This window comes from Mauremys mutica, chromosome 4, assembly GCF_020497125.1.
Source record: "Mauremys mutica isolate MM-2020 ecotype Southern chromosome 4, ASM2049712v1, whole genome shotgun sequence".
NCBI classification, from domain to species: domain Eukaryota; kingdom Metazoa; phylum Chordata; order Testudines; family Geoemydidae; genus Mauremys; species Mauremys mutica.
In genome coordinates, this window is record NC_059075.1 from 92,183,057 (window position 1) to 92,206,203 (window position 23,147).

The following is a 23,147-nucleotide window of genomic DNA, read 5'->3' on the forward strand; positions in this document are numbered from 1 at the left end:
TTAGAAAATATAATTTATTTTTCGCAAATTAGAGTGTTTACTGTTTTCATAACGCTCAACTTAGAGAGAGTGAAACTAGACTGGTTACTTTATATATAATATCTCTCCTTGGTTTTCATGCATAGCAACATGTTTCAGATACTATAGGGAAAAGTTTGAGAGGGGAAAAAACCTAAAAACCTTAGCCCAGATCCTCAATTATAATTGAGGATAACGCAGCACAGGCCAGGGAGGAAGCACAAAGATGATAAAAAGCTCACCTTGAGTCTATTCCGTGCCAATCCAGCATCAGAACACACTAAATTACATTAACTGCCAAGGGACTGATAATGGCTGCTACGGATCAGCAGAGTTAAGGGGAAGACATGGCCATGACCTCTTTCCTCTATGTCAGCTACAGGGAGAAGGCCTGGCACAGGAGCCACTTTCACCAAGCCTACACTATCATCCCCAATACTGTCTTGATCCTCCCACGGACTAGAATCCACAGGTTTAAAAACTAGGATACTGCACTGGGGAATCGGGGCCCTTGTTTTCATTGAAACAGGAGGGAATGAAAAAGGATGACATTAAAATTTTCTATTAATATTTCTATTAATATTTAAAAAGTTTTCTAAAATCTTTTTCAAATACAAAAACAAAATTTTTGCCCTGTTGGTTAAAAATTCCAACGTAATTTATACGACAGTATCATAAATGGATAACAACCCACACCAACCTTGATTCCCACACCCAACTTGATTGCACGACGTGATTACGTATGGTGTGCACAGAATGTGTGAAGATTGTAGTTTTACAGGTTAAAAGAGTGCACAAGCCCAAGATGGCACAGCCAGTCTCCAGCAGAAGCAAATGTTGCTATCTTGGCTGGCAGGTTTTCTAAGGTACAGAATATGAATTAGGCATTGTTTCTGCTAATTTTCAATGCACTAGCCAGGGCAGAATTGGACCCTTCTTTAGCAGAAATATAAAGAAGGAAATAATCTGGCATATAAATGAGCATCAAAAAACTAAGACCTTGGAATTTCTAAGAACTCTTTGTTTATCTATTTTCTACATGACAATCTCAAAGTCCCTAGACTAGCCACTATCGCTCATAATGGCTACAAATCTATAATCTTTATTCTCTCTCTGATAGAATGAAATCTCTTTGATTTCAACAGGACTGCTCAAGGAGTAAAGCTGTCAGAACCTGACCCAATCTAAAATGCATTATTGCATTGCTACACAAATAGCTAGATAATGGAGCTTCTATCTACCTCCTTATCTGGCCCCTATCATCATAGATTCTGAGCACCTATTATGAATAGAGCTAAGAAAATATGAATTACAGAAAGTAGGGACATGTCCAAAAAAAGGGTTTCTAACAAGTTTCCCCACATATTTCTAGGAAATTATTACGAGTACCTATTTATTCATCCAGGTTCTTACAGTGTATCAGCACTGTAGTGTTTGAGTGTTTCCTGGCATCTAAAGATAATTTTAATGATTGAGTCTGCGTGTGTATGTGTGTGTGTGTGTGTATATATAATGTACACATTTTTACACACACACACCATAAAATACAATGATATATAAATAAGCAACGTTTCATTACGAGGCATAAATACACCTCTAGTTTTCAGACAAAAAGTGTTGTAATTTAAATATTATTCTCTTTCATAAGGAAGAAGGAACATGGGAGCTCAGTAAAAGACAGTACTTGAAGGGATATAAATAAAAATTCAATAATTTTGTATATTTTAACATTTTTCAGATTACAAGTACTTGTTTAACAACAAATACAAGTTAAAAGTGAAATAAGACAAAACACATTTTATGTTGCCTTTGATCTTTTAACTTGTAGCCTTATCTCCCAGGTCAAAGGACACATTATTCAATTTCACCACATTTTATGTAAAACCACTGTAGCGTTGAAGATGACTTTCAGTACAAATGTCATGGTACTTAAAGCTAAACTGGACTCTAGTTTTTGAGCTTCTTAATTAAAATCACAGTTTATAATGGTCTGACAATATTATCTTTATTCTTTCCAGTTGAGCAGCAACAGAATTTTCACAGCTTCTATTCAATCAAGCTTAGCAATGTTTCTGCAGCTTGCTCTTTCACTTCCTGAAACACACAACAGGATTCAGAGTGACTAAAGTGTCACTCTATATTCAATGTCTGAGGGAGTAATTTTTGTCTCCTTGGATCAAATCTAAACTCTACTGGGGAATTAATATTAAAAATAACTCTAACCCCCCCCCCCATGTCATCCTTTTTGCTAATGTATTAACTTTTAGACATGTCATTGTCCCTGACTATCCCATCCTAATGCAGCCAACTCCAGGCCATGCCTTATAATTTTAAGGATAATGTAATATTGTTATTCTTTTTATGTTCTGTAAAAAGAATCTTTACTGGCTCTAATAAGCAAACGTTAAACTACATGTGCTCTACAAACTAAGGAATATTTCAATTTTAGAAAAAAAATATTCCAAATATTAAATTAAAGGTTTTTATAAACAATTCTGCAATTGTCAGAATATAGTAAAAAGAAGAGAAAAAACTGAAGTATTTTACATACAACAAGATTGTGACCTCTTTCTTTTATCTAGGTCTAAACAAATAGTTACTTTTCATAGCTTATTTCTAAAATTCTGTCAGTATTTTCATTACAACCCTTCCAATCTGTCATCATTTTGTCATTGTGAAAATTCTTGGCCTCTTTCTTCTATAGTCATCTACAGTTTTTGTAGTTTCTTACCATTTCATTCAATTTCTTCTGTAAAGTGTATTTTGAAATCTGTAAAAACAAAAATGCTACACAGTTAATGTTACAGTATCATTTTTCTTTACCAATCTTTACTGAAGAAGGCATACATATTAAATATTTCATTTATATTTTCAATGTGTATTGAAGATGTTCATCCCAATGAAATAATACCCTTTTTTTGGTTCATTTACTGTAATGGTTCTTTTACTGTAAGACTAAGATTATAACATTGCACTTATTTAAATATCTAAAGAATGCAAAAGAAATCCGTGAAATTCTAATGCAAACAAATTAATGTAAAAGAGCATACATTTGTATTATGACATACATATTATTTTAATAATGTTTAACATAATATAAATCAACACAATATTTTATTGGTACATTTTTTAATATATTTACAAGAATTAAAGACCAGGTTTGGTGACCAAATGTGAAGATGTCAGCTACTGGTGCCTGTGAAACTTTTTCCATGGTTTGTAATTACTTTAATATACTTGTTTTACAGCATATTTTATTATAAATAAATTAGATCTCAGTCCAATTTTCAACTAAGGCAATGGTGAAATGCCTATTGACTTCAAAAGGAGTAGGAGAAAATCTTCATTTATTAAATAAAAATGAGGGGATCCGAGTTTAAGTTCTATACACCAAACTTTATTCATAAGTCAACAGATGGTAGGAGTGCTAAAAAGTGATATACATTTCTCCCCCACCATCAGCATAGACTTTGGAGGGAGCTATAACCAACCTTCACTAGAGGGAAGATCACCTTCATGTAGGGCCTTTGCAAGAAACAAGGGAGAAAGAAGTAGAAGAAATTGGAGTAATATCTGAGTCTTAGAGGAACTTAGAACCTGTTCTCTACTCAGAACAAATAGATAAATAGCCATTATATATGCCTGAAAAATAAAGACATTTTAGTATAACTCTTGTGTTTCTTATTAATGAAAAATTCCCATTTGAAGTCATTAATATAATACTTTCCACTCCAGTAATATCCACTGCAAAGTACCAGTGTCAATGAGAATCTTGAGTCAAGTAATCCCTGAGTAAGATTAGAAACATTTGATCCCTTATCTTTTATCTCATAGAATATACAAATTTTAGTGATATTTTAATACCTTTAACTATAGCATTATTATACTGCCAGCACATATTAGTATCATTTGCAGAAGTGATCAAATGTTTAGGTGTATAGCCACTGTCCTGGACCTTTGAATATATGAATGTACAATCCTAAAATTAAATACTATTTTTGGATATACAAAAACTTTGCAATAGTGTGAGATTTACCAACTACCTGTGGACTTTAGACCTTGAAGATCTTAGATCTCAAAGATTACCATCCATAAAATCAATAACTAGAACTTTAGTTGCAATTCTTGAATCTTGTACACTTTAATCCATCAACAATGGTAAGCATAAACAGAGGAATTCACTAGTGTTTCTGTTGTTAAGAGGTTGACATTGTTTCAATTTTTAATTCATATTATGAGAGATTTATCACTTGAATATAAAAACTTGCTTTGCACTAAAATTTTCCATTCAAGTTTCAGTTCAGCTAGTAGTGTCCTAGCTAAAGTATTAATAAGACACCTATCCCCTTGGTATTGATGAACCCAGACCAGCATGTGAAAGATCAGTGTTAAATTTCCAATATCTCCATCTGGTAATGTTGTAATGGAAATAAGTTCACCCTGTTGGGAAAGAAGTACCTAATTTCATTCAACAATAATACTCATAGCCAATTAAGATTGCCATCATGGGCACAGTTTTGGTGGCTGGCCACAACATGCAGTCTCAAGTGAAGATTGCAAATAAGAGGTGACCCTCAAGTACAATCAGGGATACAAAGGATGACTAAAGAAAAACTATAATAACCAAGAGTCTTGTTTATGTAGACCCTGTGCAAAAAATGTGTTTTATCGAGAAGGAAGCCTAGAGAACAATGAATCCATTTAAGGTGGAATTCTGACAATTTAAGAAAGTGATTTAAAAACTAAGAGTGCAAAATTATAATCTTGAGCAGAAATTTTACTTTAAAGAAAATCATGCAGACCTATAGTATTTAAGAATTCATACTGAGGATCCCACAGCTAGTTTGGAAACTCCTTCCCTTTTTCCTCCTGCTTTGTCTCTTTGCCCTATCTTTCCCTGCCCCTCTGGTTTATCCACCCTGTTCCTTCCCCACCACACACTCCCCAGCTCTCTCCTTCATTCTCCATCATCCTCCCACACTCCACTCTATCTTCCTGTCTTTCCCCTCTCCTCCTTTAATTCCTGAATCTGCTTATGGGCAGCTGAGGCTGCTCTAACTCATGCCAGGGGCTGAAATGGGTACAACTCAGGGCAACAAAAAGGTGGCTTACAGACACTGGTGTGACCTCTTGCTCCCTTAAGCCCTGCACACTATAGAACTTGCCAAATGCAGAGACTGAACCCTACATGCACTGTTATTCGTGGGTATAATCAGTGATGAGCTGCCAAAATCATAACAACCGGTTCCCTCCTCACCCCAGGAGGAATCATGCCCCCCCCCGCCGACTCCTGCCCCAACCAACCCCCCGCATTCCTTGATGCCCCCCCAGGGACCCCTGCCCCATCCACCCCCCTTCCCTGTATCCTGAGTACCCTCCGCCGCCCCATCCAACCCCTCCTCTCATTCCTGATGGACCCCCAGGACTCCTGCCCCATCCAACCACCCCTTCTCTCTGTCCCCTGACTGCCCCTGGAACCCTTGCCCCTGACTGCCTCCCACCGCCCCATCCAACCCCTGATCCTTTCTGACTGCCCCACCAGGACCCTGGCCCCCGTTCAATCCCCCTGTTCCCTGCCCTCTGACCCCCCACCCCCAAACTCCCCTACCCTCTCTCCAACACCCCCTCCCTGCCCCCTGCCGCGCTGCCTGGACGTGGCTGGGCCGGGACAGGAGTCGCGCGGCCGGAGCCGGAGGATGCGGCGGGAGCCCGGCGGCCGGAGCAAGGTGGCTGGCCGGGTGGAGCGAGGGAGGGCTGCGGCCAGAGCTGGAGCCGGGCAGCCGGGGCCGCCGCCACGCCCAGACCCGTGCTGCCGGAGCCCGGCCCCCTGGCAAAACAGCAGGGGCGGCTGGAGCCACGGGGCCAGGTCGGGCCGGAGGTGGGGGTCCGTGTCCAGAGCCGGGCATCCCGGTAGGTGGGGGCACGGCAGGGCCGGGGGGGGGTGCGGCCGGGGGGGGTCGGGGACGGGGGAGGGGACGCGGGGCCGTGCCGCGGCTGGTGAGGGTCGGGCGGGGGGGGCGGGGACAGGGGGGGCCAGGTGGCCGGGCAGGGTCGTGGCCGGGAACGCGGGGCCGGGAACGCGGGGGGGGACGCGGTCGGGGAGGGTCGGGCGGGGACCCGGGGACTGGGGTGGGGGGGCTGCAGCCGGGGACGGGGAGGGTCGGGCCGGGTGGCCGGGCAGGGTCGCGGCCGGGAACGCGGTGCCGGGAACGCGGGGGGGGGGGCGCGGGGAGGGTCGTTGCGGGGCCGGGGACGGGCGGGGACCCGGGGACAGGGGGGGGCGGGGGCGGGTGGCCGGGCAGGGTCACGGCTGGGAACGCAGGGGGGATGCGGCTGTGGCCGGGGAGGGTCGGGCGGGGAGGGGGGGGCGCGGCTGGGTGGCCGGGGTGGTCGGGGATGCAGAGCCGGAGCCGGGCGGCCGGGGACGGGCCGCGGCCCAGGTCCAGCCGGGGCACACGGCCCCCCCTAGTTTCCTACCTCAGCGTCGTCTTCCTGGGCCGGGGAAGCCTGCTTGCTTCTCAGCCCTCCCAGGCTTCCCGCGCGAACAGCTGATTCGCGGGAAGCCGTGGGGGAGGAGAAGCAAGGAGGAGCGTTCATGGCAGGAGGTGGAGGCAGAGCTGAGGTGAGCTGGGGCCGGGCAGCAGGGAGGGAGCGCTTGTTAAATTTAAATGCCCTTTTAGAACCAGTTTGTCCCACGGGGAACAACCGGTTCTAAAGGGGGCTTCTAAATTTAACAACCGGTTCGCGCGATCCGGTGCGAACCGGCTGCAGCTCACCACTGGGTATAATAGGCTGGGTTAAGGAGGTTCAACCTCAACTCTGAATATACTTGCGTTGATAAATTTAAATCAAATTCTTAACATCCTATGAAATATTTTTTATTTCAGTTTATCTTACTTAAGGAAAGCCAGGAGAACCATTATTACACTAGCTGGCCATGTATCATGGTCAATAGACCATGAGTTACACTATACACCACCTGTTTTATGTCATGGTTTGAACAAGAAAAACAAATCCTTACAACCTTTGCACAGAAGGCTAGCCATGTGGAGGAATTTCTTTTACTTTTAAAATATTTTCAACATTAACCAGATGATTAAATATGTAGAGTATGACACCCAAAGATACCACTCTATGCAGTAAAGTTAAGAAGAATAGAATATGCAATACAATATCAATAACCTTAGATCCAATTACCCATTGCTAGAAATTCTAATATAAACAATTTAAAGTTCTTGAAAAACAGTAAGAAGTTATTAATGTTTCAAATATGACCTTTCTGATAATACAAGAAATGCAATTTAAACATGAAAATACATACAACAATTATAAATTACTGTTTTCCTAATTATGGCAATTAAAAAAAATCTCTACATCATTTAGATCAGTGGTTCTCAAACTTATTTGATCAGGTACCCCTTCTTTGTGTCTGTAGTCATTTATGCTCTCCCCTAAACTACATATACCACCATCCAGCTCTGAAGGCAGAGTAGAAAGCAGCGGCTGCTGGCTGGCCAGGCATCCAGCTCTGAAGGTAGCACCATGCCAGTAACAGCACAGAAGTAAGGGTGGCAATGTGAAAAGTGATGAATATCACTTTTCACAGCAGACTTAGTGCCCCATTGCCACTCTTATTTCTGTGCTGCTGCTGACACCCCAGGGCTGACAGCCAGAGCCCCACCACCTCCAGGTCAGGGATCGTGGGGGGAAGAAAAGCCTGAGCCTGGGCTGCTTCCTGGTGAGGGACTGGAGCTACCTGGGGCTGACAGCCAGAGCTATTAAAAAACACAGCAAAGCACAAAGCTGACTCCTCCCTTGACACATTCCCATGCCTCCCTTGGGAGGGCTGGCCCCATAGTTTGAAAATTGCTGATTTAGAGTAATTCTTCTTTCATCACATGCTTAAATGCATTGCTGAATCAGGGCCAGATAGAGGGGGACCAAGAACAATCATCAGCTCAAACTAGAATTTTAGAATTTTCCTCCCTCCTTTAAGTGTTTATTGATAAGAATTTAATTATCTTTTTTCCCACCAAAAGGATAGTATGCAATGAGACAGAATAAAGAAAGTATTTGGAATCTGATTTGGAGTTTCATTCAGATCTAGAGATTTGACCACATTTTAGTTAATTGATATTAGTTAAACAGAAATAATATAAACAATTTTTGAGGGTAAATCACAACATCAACTGAAAGAATCTAGGCATCCATTCTCCAACAACACTATAAATACTTGCAAATGTGAGACCCTTTTAAAAAAAGGGAAACCTAAAACTGAGGCTATGTCTACACTAACACTTTTGTTGGTAAAACTTTTGCCAGTCAGCAGTGTGAAAAAACAACCCCTTGACCGACATAAGTTTCACCAACAATAGCACCGGCGTGGACAGCATTATGTCAGTGGGAGACACTTGTTGGGGGTGGTTTAATTATGCTGACGGGAAAGCTCCCATCAACCTAGGACAGATACATGGGACATCTTTCAGTGGTGCAGCTGTGCCACTGTAAGGTCTATAGACATAGCCAAAGCCATAGTAACTAGCCAAGAAATCTGTGTGCCCAACCTTCAATGTCATAATTCCATATATAAAAATAGCATGAGATGATGTACTTATGATAAAGTTGGGCCATAATACCAAGAATCTGGGTGTCTATCCATAAATAATACCATTTACCCATGCCAGCACTAGTCTGAATGTGTTAGACCACCTACATGATAGGATGTTACTTGTGCATATATGGCAGCAGGGATCTACACAAAATTACTGTCCAGAGGGATGTCAGCAGTGTTCAAAGCTATGATGATGGCATATGAGTGCCACTGTCACCATCTCAAGATTAATTTGCCAATATTAGTTCATGCCAACACCAGATAATACCTTCTGATTTATAAGACAGGTGACAAAATGAAGTTTATGTCATCTCTTCAATTTTAAAAAAAATATATCCAACATTTAATTTACTATGCTGACTTAGTAGTAATGGAAAGAGATTTTCAAAAGGTGAAAAACGAGAAGCAGCACTGCCATCAATCTTTCAAAAATGTTATAATAAATTCATAGATTCATTCATAGGTTTCAAGACCAGAAGGGACTATTGTGATAATCTAGTCTGAACTCCTGTACAACACAAGCCATAGAACTTTCCCAAAATAATTCAGAGAGCAGATCTTTTAGAAAAACATCCAATTGATTTAAAATTGGTCAGTGATAGAAAATCCACCATGGCTCTCGGTAAGTTGTTCCAATAGTTATACATTTTTAACACTAAGAATAATTGCCTTATTTCCAGCCTGAATTTGTCTAGCTTCAACTTCCAACCATTGCATCATGTTATACTTTTCTTTGCTAGATTGAAGAGTCCATTATTAAATATTTGCTCCTCATGTAGGTACTTATAAACTGTCATTAAGTCACCCCTTAACCTTCTCTTTGTTAACATAAATAGATTGAGTTCCCTGAGTCTATCACTGTTACGCACGTTTTCTAACCTTTCGGTTATTCTCATGACTCTTCTCTGAACCCTCTTCAATTAATAAAAATGTTAAATAGCGTAGGGCCAAGGATTGATCCCTGCAAGACCCTACTAGAAAGACACCCTTTTGATGATGATTCACCATTTACAATTACATTTTGAGAACTATCAGTTAGCCAGCTTTTAATCTATTTATTGTGTGCCATGTTAATTTTATATCATTCTAACTTTTTAATCAATATGTCATGCAGTACCAACTGAAATGCCTTACAGAAGTCTATGTATCAATACTATTACTTTTATCAACCAAATTTGTAATCTCATCAAAAAAAAATCAAATTAATTTGACAGGATCTATTTTCCATAAACCCATGTTGATTGACATTAATTATATTACCCTCCTTTAATTCTTTATTAATTGAGTCCCAGAAAAAGTGAGAGCAAGGGTCTGATGCTGGCAGTACTGGAGTTCAAGTCATATTGCAGCTGACTTGAAACAATCACTTTCAGAAATGTCAAAATCCCAGGCTTCACAGAAGGTATTCTAGCACAATTACAAGACAAATGCCACCAGACTTACGGAAAATTCTCCTTCCAGTTAATCAACAATTGCAGAGTGAGCATCTGAAGCATAACTACCTTCTTGCCCAGAGCAGAATAAATAACTAGCGTACTCAGCCAAAAGAAGGAAAATAATTAGGAGCTGACAAAACTTGAAATTTGGCAACACATTCCACTGTCAGTAATTCTCTCCTTCCTTAAACTAAACATTCTCTACTCCTACTCTCTAGGTCGACCAATCTCATTTTCTTTGTCTTTAAGAACAAGGCTATCACTAGCTACCTTCCAATATAAATATTTTTTTAAAAGCCTTGTCTACACTGGAGACTACACTGCCCTCATTCTAGCCACTGTGCCCAGACACCACCATAGCTGCACCCATGCAATGCCCCATGTAGACAAAATAAAATGCTATAACTCACAGCTTGAAATATGTAGCTTGCTCTGATTTCAAAACAGTGGTAACCTCAATCAGTGCAAATAGTGACTTTGTCAGGCAGGGGTCAGAGTTTGAGTGAGACATGTTTGTTAGTTGTGGACTATGTGGAGAAGATGGTAAACTTGTGGCAAAACCAGGTGAAGGGGCAAAAGTAGCAGTATGAGCTTGAGGACCATGGTGGGCATCTATTTAGGGGTCCTGTGCCAAGGCTTTCAAAGAGTTGGGGGAAAACCCCCTTCACTTCTCTGTAGCCAGAAGGGAAGACTTCAAAGAAAGAGGAAGGCTGTGTCCCAGAGAGAGCAAAGGACAGTGTTTTATACTTCATTAGAACTTTTTATTCCCCTGAAGTCCTCCTAGAAGGGAAGAACTAAATTAAAAAACTCTGAGAAATAAAGAAAGACGGTGGACTGGTGAGGGAAATTCAGGCAGCAGCTGCACCTGGCTGTTCACAGGTGCACCTCTACAGTAAAAAAGAAAGTAAGAGCTCCTAGAAGACCCCCTTTAAAAACAAAGAATAAAGAAAAGCTTTCCACTTAACAAATAGAGCTATATGAGTACTGCATTTAACAATAAAGTTAATTTACCTGTAATGTTTTTAATGTTTTCTTCAGCCCATCAATTTCTTTTTCTTTTGTTTCTATAGCAAGCTGATATTTGCCCTTTAAATCAGAAGTCATACTTTAGCATTTGGAAAAACCAAACATATTAAGACAAAAACTTGTCAACCACAAGTGTAAAGAATATAAAGCACTACTCTACTGTGATAGATTCTTGACCATGGAGAACAATCTGCATGCAAAACAATCATGTAGCATTTACCTAAGTCAATATCTGGAGTATTTAGAAATCTGCTAAAAAGAGATTAAAACTGAGAGCACAGTGGTGATTTTCTTCCCCGCTTACAAGTAGTCCCGGAACTTTGGACTCCAAGTGGATTATTTCCTTTATGGCAGAGAAATGTGAGGCATAAATGCAGGATTAACAAATTATCCCAGTTTTGAACCATGATATTAAATACCAAAACAGCACAATGTAGAGCAATTTACCTATACCAGTGGTTCCCAAACTTGTTCTGCTGCTTCTTCAGGGAAAGCCCCTGACGTGCTGGGCCGGTTTGTGTACCTGCCGCGTCCACAGGTTTAGCCGATCATGGCTCCCAGTGGCCACGGTTCGCTGCTCCAGGCCAATGGAAGCTGCTGGAGTGGATACTCCCTCAAGTGGATACTGTTAACCATTAGGTTTAAAGGCACTCATTGCTTTACACTCAACATATTTTTAAACAGATTTACCGGTAGGTAAACTGGTGCAAGTTTATGTACAGACACTCTTGTTTCAGTTAAAGAATTTATTATTTTGATTAATCCTATTTAAAAATAAATAAATAAAAAGGATGAAGAAAAACTGAAATAAGAATGTCCACACACAAATTTGTACTGGTTTAATTATCTTGGTTTAAAGACATACTATTAGTTAAACCAGTACAATTTTCTGTGTAGATAAGGTCTGAGGGCCTGTTTACATGATAAAGTTACTCCAGTTTAACTTAAATTGGTGTAAAAACCAATTTAAAAAGACACTTATTTCAGTTTAAGTGTGTCTTATTTTGGTTTAACATAAGTGGCTAAAGAAATGAATTCAGCTGAATCAACATAAGCCACTCAAAACAAAACAAGTGTCTGTAAAAGAGTTTTGCACTGGTTTAACTGAACCAGTTTTTAAATACTCCTTTAGTTAAACAAATGCAAGCTTGTGTGTTTAGACAAGACTTGAGACATAATGCCTCCAAGAGCTTCTGCTCAGGTGGCACACCTCTGTACTGTTTCAACATGGGACACAACCAAGGCCCACATATTTTGTCTTGTTTTTTAGTGAAACCAGTTCTTAAAATTCCAATGTAATGTGTAACGTGTATCCTCCTATTTGTAGGTTATTAAAGATTATACCAAAGGCCAAAGTATATAAGTAACACTAGAATTTCCTTTTAAACAGAGTTGATTAAAGCAACTACAGATTCAGCTACATGTAGCAGGAAACTTATTGTGATCACTAAAGCATACAAAAATTAGAAGACAAAGTATGTTGGTGATACTGAAGAGAGAAAGGTAACTAACTGTAATAGCCTTTCTTCAATAATGAGTAAAATCTAACAGACTCCTTTGCAGGTTATATTTATTTATTGCTTGGTCAAATATCAGGGAATATGGCTGGGAAAAAAATCAGATAAACACTTTTATCTGTTATTCGTCAGCTTGGAGTCTTCACCCATAGACTAAAAACTACAAATGCCTGTTCAAATACAAAACCCACACCTTTGTAACCTCTGAATCTTATATAAAAGAAAAACATATAGTGAAAACTATGATGAATATTTAATCTTTTAAAAATATAAATATAAAAGTACACAAATATACTAAAGTTGTAATTCAAATTTACACCAAAACATGTTAGAGCTGATTTATTTTCCTTAAGTTTTAACGTATTAATAATGATACAAGAGGAAGGGTTAAGAATATTAATACTGACTTTAAGTTTCCTATCTTTGGTCACAACCTTAACATTATTTAATAGTTTTAAATGTAATTTCCTTGTTTTATTTCTTTTCTTTAAAAATGTGGCTATTATAAAGTACTCAAGAATGAGACTCCATATGTAAGAATACTGTAGTAGTACAAGACACATTATTGGGTATACACATTAGAAAATTAATACTGCTTTCCCGCAAATCTTGCAATTTATAGATTAAATATAGGGTTTGCAATGCAAGTACTACAATGCCTTAAAAGTATTAGATGCCACAATTAAGATTTTAATATTAATACTGTACTAATTTACACCCAGAAGGATCTAAAACTTAGGGCCTGATCTTGCTGTTCTGGCCTGCACAGTGTGAGTTTGCCTGAAGGACGACTGAGCCACTGACTTCCAATACTGTATAACTTCCATTGTGTGAGCACACAAGAGCTGTAGTACTCAGCTATTTAAATGAAAGTGTAAACTATATACACACTTGTATATGGATCATTATTGATCATTAAAATTCAGCCACCTCTGGGGTCAAATTCAGCAACCATTTAAAAGAGTGCACATTAACAGTTATTTAAGATCAGAGATGAAAAATACTTTATCCAGCTGAAACAAGAGGAATTTTAGGCAAGTACAATTACTTAAATCAAAATTTAGCCAGGTCAACCTTATGAAAACCATCAGCATTTTTTATTCTATGCTTAATTTAATATTGTGCAGTTAAACTAGTATACTTATATGCATTATTAATATTTTCTTACTATATTTTAGTACAGCACCTAGCACATTGGGAACTTAATCTCAGATGGGCCCTCTAGGCACTACTGTTATAAAAATAATTAATAATTGCTTATTATTATTACTACACGATCTTTTATAGTTTATACTCAAAACAAATGTAATGTACATTTAAAATTTTTATAACACATCTGTCACATATTTCTTCCATTGAATGATAAATTAGAGTAATAATGCAATTGCACACAGTACCTTTTCTTCTTCCATGGTAAACGTCCTTGCTTGTAACTTCATTGCCAATAGTGGATAAAATTAAAAATGGTATGTTAAAACAACATATACTATATTTTTGCCTCTGTAGGATTAATTTTATTCCTATACTTTAACACTAGAACATAGTAGGATTAATTTTATTATTAGAGAAGTAGGATTAATTTTACTTATATCCTCTGACAACAGAATATAGTTAATAGTACACAAAACAATGTAAATGCTTTACTTTTATCACAGTTCTACAATAGCACCAAATGTATGAACCAAAACCAACTTTTCCCTGTCAGGCTGGAAAGGAAAATTTTCTTCACCTGCTAATTTATTTTTTCTGAGTTAGTATGTTGGTTACCCCAATACTAGTGGATCAAATCCTTCAGCACCATGTGCAGGGGCAATCTCAAGCCCCATGACACTTACTCCAGAAATTTTTTCAGTCCTTGTAGATGATCCACAATATATAATCAACAAAAAATAACATAACTTTGATGAAAAAGCAAATTGCAGGTACAAAAAGAAACTGTTATTTACTGTAACTGTGGCTCTTTGAGATGTGATGCAGATATGCACACATCTAGTGCACTGGAGCCAGAGAATTTTGTCTAGGAGTATCTGTAGGTGGAGTGGTGCTGATGCCTCGTAGCTGTAGCCCCTCCCTGGCTAGATGAGATAGTGCCGCCACAACTCCCCTCAATTCATACCAACCATATGTCAAAAGTATAGACTCCAATGCCGAGTGGATGGAGGGTGGGTTGTGGAATACATGTCTGTATCACAGCTCAAAGAGGAGGTTACTTACTGTAACTGGAGGCAGTATGTGTCCCTGTGGAGTGAGCTGTAAGACCCCCAACAGGGGGAAGTTTGATATCTTATAGCATTCAAGTATTTGAATATGCAGCCCGAGATCCACTTATAGAGCCTTTGTGAGGATATGGCTTGTCCCCTTGATCTCTCCACCATGGCAACAAAGAGAATCTCAGAGACTTTCTAAAGGGCCTAGCTCTTTGTAGGTAGAATGCTAGGGCATATCTGACGTCAAGGGAGTTGCTGGGCGAGGCATGTGGTTTTGGAAAGAATACAGATAAGTGGATTGATTGATTGAGATGGAATTCAGACACAACCCTGGGGAGGAATTTGTGGTACAAGCATAGTGAAATCTTCTCCTTGTGGAAAACCATGTAGGGAGGTCTGCCATCATAGTCACTAGCTGACTGGCCCATCTGGACAAAGTAATAGCTAGTAGGAATGCAACTTTCATGAAAGGTGAGTCATGGTACTGGTTGCCATAGGTTCCAAGGGGTGGTTCTGTGAGAGCTGAGAGGACGAGGTTAAGATCCCACTTGGGCATGGGTTTGACAACAGGTGGGAAGGTTCTGACCAAACCTTTCATAAATATACTGCCATTGGGTGCATGAAGATAGAGTATCCCTCCACTATGGGAAGGAAGGCACCAAATGCCACTAGGTTCACAAAGAGGGAGCTGAGGATTAAACCCAATGTTTTCAGGGTGAAGAAATAATCTAGGACAACCGGGATGATCACCATGTCAAGACAATGGTGATGACAGTGCGCCCTCTTCAAGAAGAGTCGCCACTTTGTCAAATAGCACATTCTGGTGGACTTTTTCCTGCTCTGGTTAAGGATCCATTGGACTGAGGCTGAACATGCACGTTCTATGTTAGACACTGTCACAGTGTTCACTCACCACTAGTGGTGCCTCCTGCTGGCTGTCCTGGAAATGTATCCCTGCCAGGTGTTGCGCTACCCCTCTGGTGGTGTCTTCACCGGTGCTGTCATGCCCTGGTGCCTCTCTCACTCCACGGGCTCCAGTCTCCTCTTCGTGGCTTGGCTCTCTGGCCAGGTCACTAAGGTTCTCCCCTTTTGGGGAATTCAAAGTCCTTCCAGACACGCTGTCTGTCTGGCAACTCCAACACCCTTGCCACTTCTCAGTGGCTGGTAGGGGAATCCAGGCCTGCCCACTGCACTAGATTCCAGCCAAGGATCCTATAACAAGCAGCCAAGATCTTTACATGGTCCCACCCCTTGCTGCTGTTTCCCTGGCCGCCTTCCTACTTATCTGGCCTCCCCTCTCTCTGGGTTTGCCAGCCTCCCAACTCCCTCCACTCAAGGAGTGGCTGCAGCCTACTTCCCTGAAGCCCCCTCATCTGTAGCCAGCTTCCTGGCTTTATAGGCTCTATCTGTTCCTGCAAAGGTGAGCCTGTGTGCAATCAGTTAGTTCCCTGCTGCCTGGCTCCTCCTCCAGGTGCAGTCTGGGGAATTAATTGGCCAGCCAGGCCATCTTAACCCCTTCCAATCCTGTGTGGGATGGACACCCCATTATAGATGCCCATCCAAACCCCAGGCCGTGAGGTGAAGAGAGCCTCGGTTGGGATGCCTGAGCTTCCCTTGGTCCTGTTTGAGAAGATCCAGGAACGACTGGAGCCTGACTGGTGGAGAGCTTCAGGTGGTCTGAGAACCAGAACTGCCAGGGCCAGTAGAGTACTATGAGAATGATGATGGTCTGTCCTGGAGAACTTTCCAGGGAGAAAGGTATATTGAAGGGCACCCATTCAGGGGAGCAGGAGAACATTACCCTGGGAGTATCTGCCTACAGCCCTCAAGCAGTAGATGGGAAGCTTTTGATTAATTTGTGATGCAAAGAGGTCTCATCAAGGAGTACCACACCATGCGAAGAGATCAGTCAGGACTGTGTCATGTAGTTCCCATTTGTGGTCTATGCAGAGAGTCCTGCTCAGTATGTCAGCCAGGGAATTCTAAGAACTTGGGAGGTACACAACCTGTATGGTCACCTGGTTTCTGACACACCAATTCCTCTGCCTCGGAGCAGAGAGAGTGAGATCTCACCCTTCTCTGCCTGTTGACATAGACCACTGTGGTAATGTTGTCAAATAGGATCTGCACGTGGAGGAAGCATATGAGGGAAAGGAAGGCTTTGCAGGCAAGATGGATTGCCTGGAGTCTCACGATGTTTATGTGTAGCCTGGCTTCCTGTGATGTCCATGTACCTTGCACCGTGTGGTGATCAAGATGAACACCCAATTCTGCAAGGGAAGCATCCATCATGATGATGGCCCTTGGTATAGGAGGGCTGAAAGGGGTCCCGGTCATTACCTTGGATGGATCAGACCACCAAATGAGAGAGGCCAGAACGTCCCAGGGAACAGTGACCCTGGCATCTATGAGGTCTTTGGTTGGCTTGTAGGTAGAGCAAAGTCAGGCCTTTAGGCACCGCAGGTGAAATCTCACAAGGGGTGTCATGTAGGTGCAGGCGGCCATGTGTCCCAAAAGAGAGAGGCACTGGCGTGCTCTGGTGCAGGGCTTGTGGTGAATGCAGGCAACCAGGGTGCTCATAGTGGAGAACCAGTCCACCAGAAGAAAGGCTCACACAGAGAGCCCCTCTAAAGTTTATTGTCTGTGTAGGTGACAAAACAGACTTATGTTCATTCACGCAGACCCCTAAGGAGGTGTCAAAGAGACTAAATCATGAAGACAACTTCTTGCTATGATTCTTCCACTAAGAAGCCAGTCATCCAGGTACAGGAATACCGTACAAGTCCCTGGCATCTCATTTGGGCCGCTACGACTACAAACACCTTAGTAAAGACACTTGGTGCTGTTGCTAGGCTGAAGGAGAGGATGTGAAACCAGTAATGTTGCTGCCCCACCTTGAATCTCAGGAACTTCCTATGAGACAAGTGGATATCCACACGGAAGTATGCATCTTTCATGGCAAGAGCAATGAACCATGATTCCTCCTAGGGAGGGAATTATCGATATCAATGTGACCATCCAGAATTTCAGCTTTCTGATTACTATATAGCTGACAAAAATCCAGGATGAGCCTCCACCCTCTGCCTTTTTTGGGGATGAGGAAATATGGTGAGTAGAACCCTCTCCCCTGGTATTGAGGCAGGCCAACCTCTATCGCACCCTTGAGAAGCAGGGAGTCTGAAGACTCAACTGGTGAGAGGGATCCCCAAAGGGAGTCAGGTGGGAGGGTGATGAGGTGGGAAGGAAAGAACCTCTATGCAGTATCCGTGATGGATAATATCCAATACCCAACTGTTTACGGTGATCTTGCCTCAACTGTGGGCAAGGTGGCCACCAAAGATGACAGGAGGTGAGGTAGGTGGCATCAAAGGTGGTTCACAGCTCTCAACCAAAAATGACTCTTTGACTGCAACTGGAAGAGGATGGAGGAGGTGGCAGTGGCCAGGGCTCGGAAGCGAACTCTCTGGGACCTCTGTCATCTGTGGGGAGGTGGCTGTTGATAGTAGGATGGGTAGGCATTAGGTGGCTGTGGTCTAAAGGCCGCCTCTGGTACTTCTTCCTGGGGGGCAGGGTGTAGATTCCAAGGAACCGCAGAGTGGAGCATGAGTGCTTCAGAGAATGCAGAGGCTCATCCATCTTGTCATTAAAATGATTGGCTTTGTTGAAAGGGAGGTCCTCAATAGTGTTTTGAACCTCTCTCAGGAAACCCAAAGACTGAACTCTGCACATAACCAGTCTGGTGGCCAAGGAACAGGATTCAGTGTCAGCTGTGCCACCATGGCCTGAAAGGCCACCTTTGCCATCAGTCTCCCCTCATCTACCAAGGCCTGGAACTGGGCCTGGTCATCCTCAGGGAGCTTGTCCTTAAATTCTGCCAGCCTGCTGTAGATACTGAAATCATACTTAGCAAACAGAACCTGGTAGTTGGCTATGCAAAACTTCAGCCCAGCTGAGGAAAAGATCTTCCTGCCTAGAAGGTCCAACCTTTTCGACCCCTTGTCTGGTGGGCTGGACTTCTGTGGATGTTGTTGAGCCCGCTCCACATCTGTTGTTGAACCCACTCCTCAGTGAATTAGAGGCCAGGTACATAAAAAGGAAATTGGTCCCTTTGCCTGGCATGAAATAGCATCTCTTGGTTTTTTCGTGGGAGGAGGAGACATGATACGAGCATGTGCCAAACCATCCTGGCTGGTGCCAGTATGGTCTTGTTTATGGGAAGGGCCACCCTGGTTGGTCTCTGAGGTTGAAGAATATTCAGGAGATGATGCTGGGGATCCAAAACTTCCCCAGCAGAATTTATACATCACTAGTCCCACTCTATAGAAGTTCTTGGTATTGACGAGGGTCATCCATTCAAGAGGGTGGCAAAGGGATGACTGCCTGATCCAGTGATGAGGAGGCTCCAATTGGAACTGGCAGTACTGATTCCACGTTTTCCTCCTCGACGAAGCCAGCTGGTGAGTGGGGGAGGAACAATAAGAATGGTGCCAGACATCTGTAATATGGGTCCCGGGGGCTCCAGTAGGGCCAGAAGGAGGGAGTCCACTGGTCTCAGCAGTCTCCATTGAAAGTGATGCCAACCTTCCTGGGGGTGGGGAGGTATTGAGAAAGAGTCATACCCAGGTGGATAAGGTTGCCTTGGCTGTCCATCTGGGTTCGTGCGCTGTGGCAGGGACATTGGCTGGGCTATGTCCTGGGATTCCTCTAAGTCAGACAACAATTCCATTGAAAACAGCAAGACTGTTGTCACCGGGGGATCCCGATCTGATGGATGGGGAAGGGGCCTCTCCTGCAACAGTTCATCCTCAGGCAGAGGAATGTCCCAGAGAATGGACAGGCCTGACAGGAGTGGAGACAGTCTGCGTATTGATGAGGTGGCACCGATGGAACATCCAGGGCCACCCTCGGAGTTGGGTGTTCCATGATTCCCAGCACCATGGTCACCAATGGTACCAAAGGATCCTGCTTCTTCTTCACTTTACCCTTTGGCGCCGGTTCCGCGGGATCAGCCCATGACGTCTCACCCGACCTGGCACAGCTTGGGGAGGAAATGTGCCTCTTATGCGCAATCTGCTGCAGGATCTGCTCTTATGATCAAAAGAGTGTTTCTTATTCTCGTGGTGGGCCTTGTCCTTGTCCTTGGGCTTTGCTGCTGATGACTCCACATCATGGCTTGTGCTCAGAGCGGCACTACTGGTTGGTCGAGGCCAGGGCCAGCTCCAGGCACCAGCATTCCAAGCAGGTGCTTGGGGCGGCAATCTGCAAGGGGTGGCAGTCTGTGTGTTTTTGCCCCCAAGCAGTGCGCCGAATTGCCACCACTGACGGTGGGGGCAGTCCATGTGCCGTTAGGGTGGCATGCGCGTTTCTGCAGCAGCGGCAATTCGGCGGCGGCTTCTATGTTCAGCTTTCTGCAGTGGCACAGCTTCTGTCTTCTGGCTGAAGACAGAAGCTGCTGACGAATTGCCACTGCTGCGGAAACGCACATGCCGCCTTCATAGAATCTCAGGGTTGGAAGGGACCTCAGGAGGTCATCTAGTCCAACCTCCTGCTCAAAGCAGGACCAAACCCAACTAAATCATCCCAGCCAGGGCTTTGTCAAGTCTGATCTTAAAAACCTCTAAGGAAGGAGATTCCACCACCTCCCTAGATAACCCATTCCAGTTCTTCACCACCCTACTAGTGAAAAAGTTTTTCCTAATGTCCAACCTAAACCTCCCCCTCTGCAACTTGAGACCATTACTCCTTGTTCTGTCATCTTCTACCACTGAGAACAGTCTAGATCCATCCTCTTTGGAACCCCCTTTCAGGTAGTTGAAAGCAGCTATCAAATCCCCCCTCATTCTTCTCTTCTGCAGGCTAAACAATCTCAGTTCCCTCAGCCTCTCTTCATAAGTCATGTGCTCCAGCCCCCTAATCATTTTTGTTGCCCTCCGCTGGACTCTCTCCAATTTATTCACATCCTTCTTGTAGTGTGGGGCCCAAAACTGGACACAGTACTCCAAATGAGGCCTCACCAGTGCTGAATAGAGGGGAATGATCACGTACCTCGATCTGCTGGAAATGCCCCTACTTATACAACCCAAAATGCCATTAGCCTTCTTGGCAACAAGGGCACACTGTTGACTCATATTCAGCTTTTCGTCCACCGTAACCCCTAGGTCCTTTTCTGCAGAACTGCTGCCCAGCCATTCAGTCCCTAGTCTGTAGCAGTGCATGGGATTCTTCCGTCCTAAGTGCAGGACTCTGCACTTGTCCTTGTTGAACCTCATCATATTTCTTTTGGCCCAATCCTCTAATTTGTCTAGGTCCCTCTGTATCCTATCCCTACCCTCAGCGTATCAACCACTCCTCCCAGTTTAGTGTCATCTGCAAACTTGCTAAGGGTGCAGTCCACACCATCCTCCAGATCGTTAATGAAGATATTGAACAAAACCGGCCCCAGCACCGACCCTTGGGGCACTCCACTTGATACCGGCTGCCAACTAGACATGGAACCATTGATCACTACCCGTTGAGCCCGACCATCTAGCCAGTTTTCTATCCACCTTACCATCCATTCATCAGCCCATACTTCTTTAAGTTGCTGGCAAGAATACTGTGGGAGACTGTATCAAAAGCTTTGCTAAAGTCAAGAAATAGCACATCCACTGCTTTCCCCTCATCCACAGAGCCGGTTATCTCATCATAGAATGCAATTAGGTTAGTCAGGCATGACTTGTCCTTGGTGAATCCATGCTGACTGTTCCTGATCACTGTCCCCTCCTTTAAGTGGTTCAGAATTGATTCCTTGAGGACCTGTTCCATGATTTTTCCAGGGACTGAGGTGAGACTGACTGGCCTGTAGTTCCCTGGATCTTCCTTCTTCCCTTTTTTAAAGATGGGCACTACATTAGCTTTTTTCCAGTCATCCGGGACCTCCCCGGATCGCCATGATTTTTCAAAGATAATGGCCAATGGCTCTGCAATCTCATCGGCCAACTCCTTTAGCACCCTCGGATGCAGTGCATCCGGCCCCATGGACTTGTGCTCGTCCAGCTTTTCTAAATAGTCCCGAACTACTTCTTTCTCCACAGAGAGCTGGTCACCTCCTCCCCATACCGTGCTGCAGAGTGCAGCTGTCTGGGAGCTGACCTTGTCTGTGAAGACAGAGGCAAAAAAAGCATTGAGTGCCCTAGCTTTCTCCACATCCTCTGTCACTAGGTTCACTCCTTCATTCAGCAAGGGGCCCACACTTTCGTTGACTTTCTTCTTGTTGCTAACATACCTGAAGAAACCCTTCTTGTTATTCCTAACACCTCCGGCTAGCTGCAACTCCAAGTGTGATTTGGCCTTCCTAATTTCACTCCTGCGTGCCTGAGCAATACTTTTAATGCTCCTCCCTGGTTATTTGTCCAATCTTCCACTTCTTGTAAGCTGTTTTTTTGTGTTTAAGACAAGCAAGGATTTCACTGTTAAGCCAAGCTGGTCACCTGCCATATTTACTTTTCTTCCTACACATCGGGATGGTTTGTTCCTGCAACCTCAATAAGGATTCTTTAAAATACAGCCAGCTTTCCTCAACTCCTTTCCCCGTCATGTTATTCTCCCAGGGGACCTTGCCCATCAGTTCCCTGAGGGAGTCGAAGTCTGCTTTTCTGAAGTCCAGGGTCTCTGTTCTACTGCTCTCCTTTCTTCCTTGTGTCAGGATCCTGAACTCGACCATCTCATGGTCACTGCCTCCCAGGTTCCCATCCACTATTGCTTCCTCTACTATTTCTTCCCTGTTTGTGAGCAGCAGGTCAAGAAGAGCTTTTCCCCTAGTTGGTTCCTCCAGCACTTGCACCAGGAAATTGTCCCCTACACTTTCCAGAAACTTCCTGGATTGTCTGTGCACTGCTGTATTGCTCTCCCAGCAGATATCGGGGTGATTAAAGTCACCCATGAGAACCAGGGCCTGTGATCTAGCAACTTCTGTTAGTTGCTGGAAGAAAGCTTCGTCCACCTCATCCCCCTGGTCTGGTGGTCTGTAGCAGACTCCCACCATGACATTACCCTTGTTGTTCATACTTCTAAATTTAATCCAGAGACTCTCAGGTTTTTCTGCAGTTTCTGGAGCTCTGAGCAGTCATACTGCTCTCTTACATACAACACAACTCCCCCACCTTTTCTGCCCTGCCTATCCTTCCTGAACAGTTTATATCCATCCATGACAGTACTCCAATCATGTGAGTTATCCCACCAAGTCTCTGTTATTCCAATTACATCATAATTCCTTGACTGTGCCAGGACTTCTAGTTCTCCCTGCTTGTTCCCCAGGCTTCTTGCATTTGTGTATAGGCATGTAAGATAACTC

The 23,147-nt window shown here is 43.2% G+C and overlaps 1 protein-coding gene across 1 annotated transcript in view; it reads right to left on the reverse strand.

Annotated features, from left to right (window-relative positions):
- The window catches only part of CCDC73 (coiled-coil domain containing 73), a 137,004-nt gene that overhangs the window by 63,949 nt on the left and 49,908 nt on the right, over positions 1–23,147 (reverse strand). Inside the window, exons 4-6 of the mRNA XM_045012380.1 lie at positions 14,006–14,041; positions 11,077–11,151; positions 2,750–2,788 (exon numbers count right to left, since the gene is read on the reverse strand). Coding sequence (XP_044868315.1) covers positions 2,750–2,788; positions 11,077–11,151; positions 14,006–14,041 — 150 coding nt within the window. The remainder of the gene's footprint in view (positions 1–2,749; positions 2,789–11,076; positions 11,152–14,005; positions 14,042–23,147) is intronic.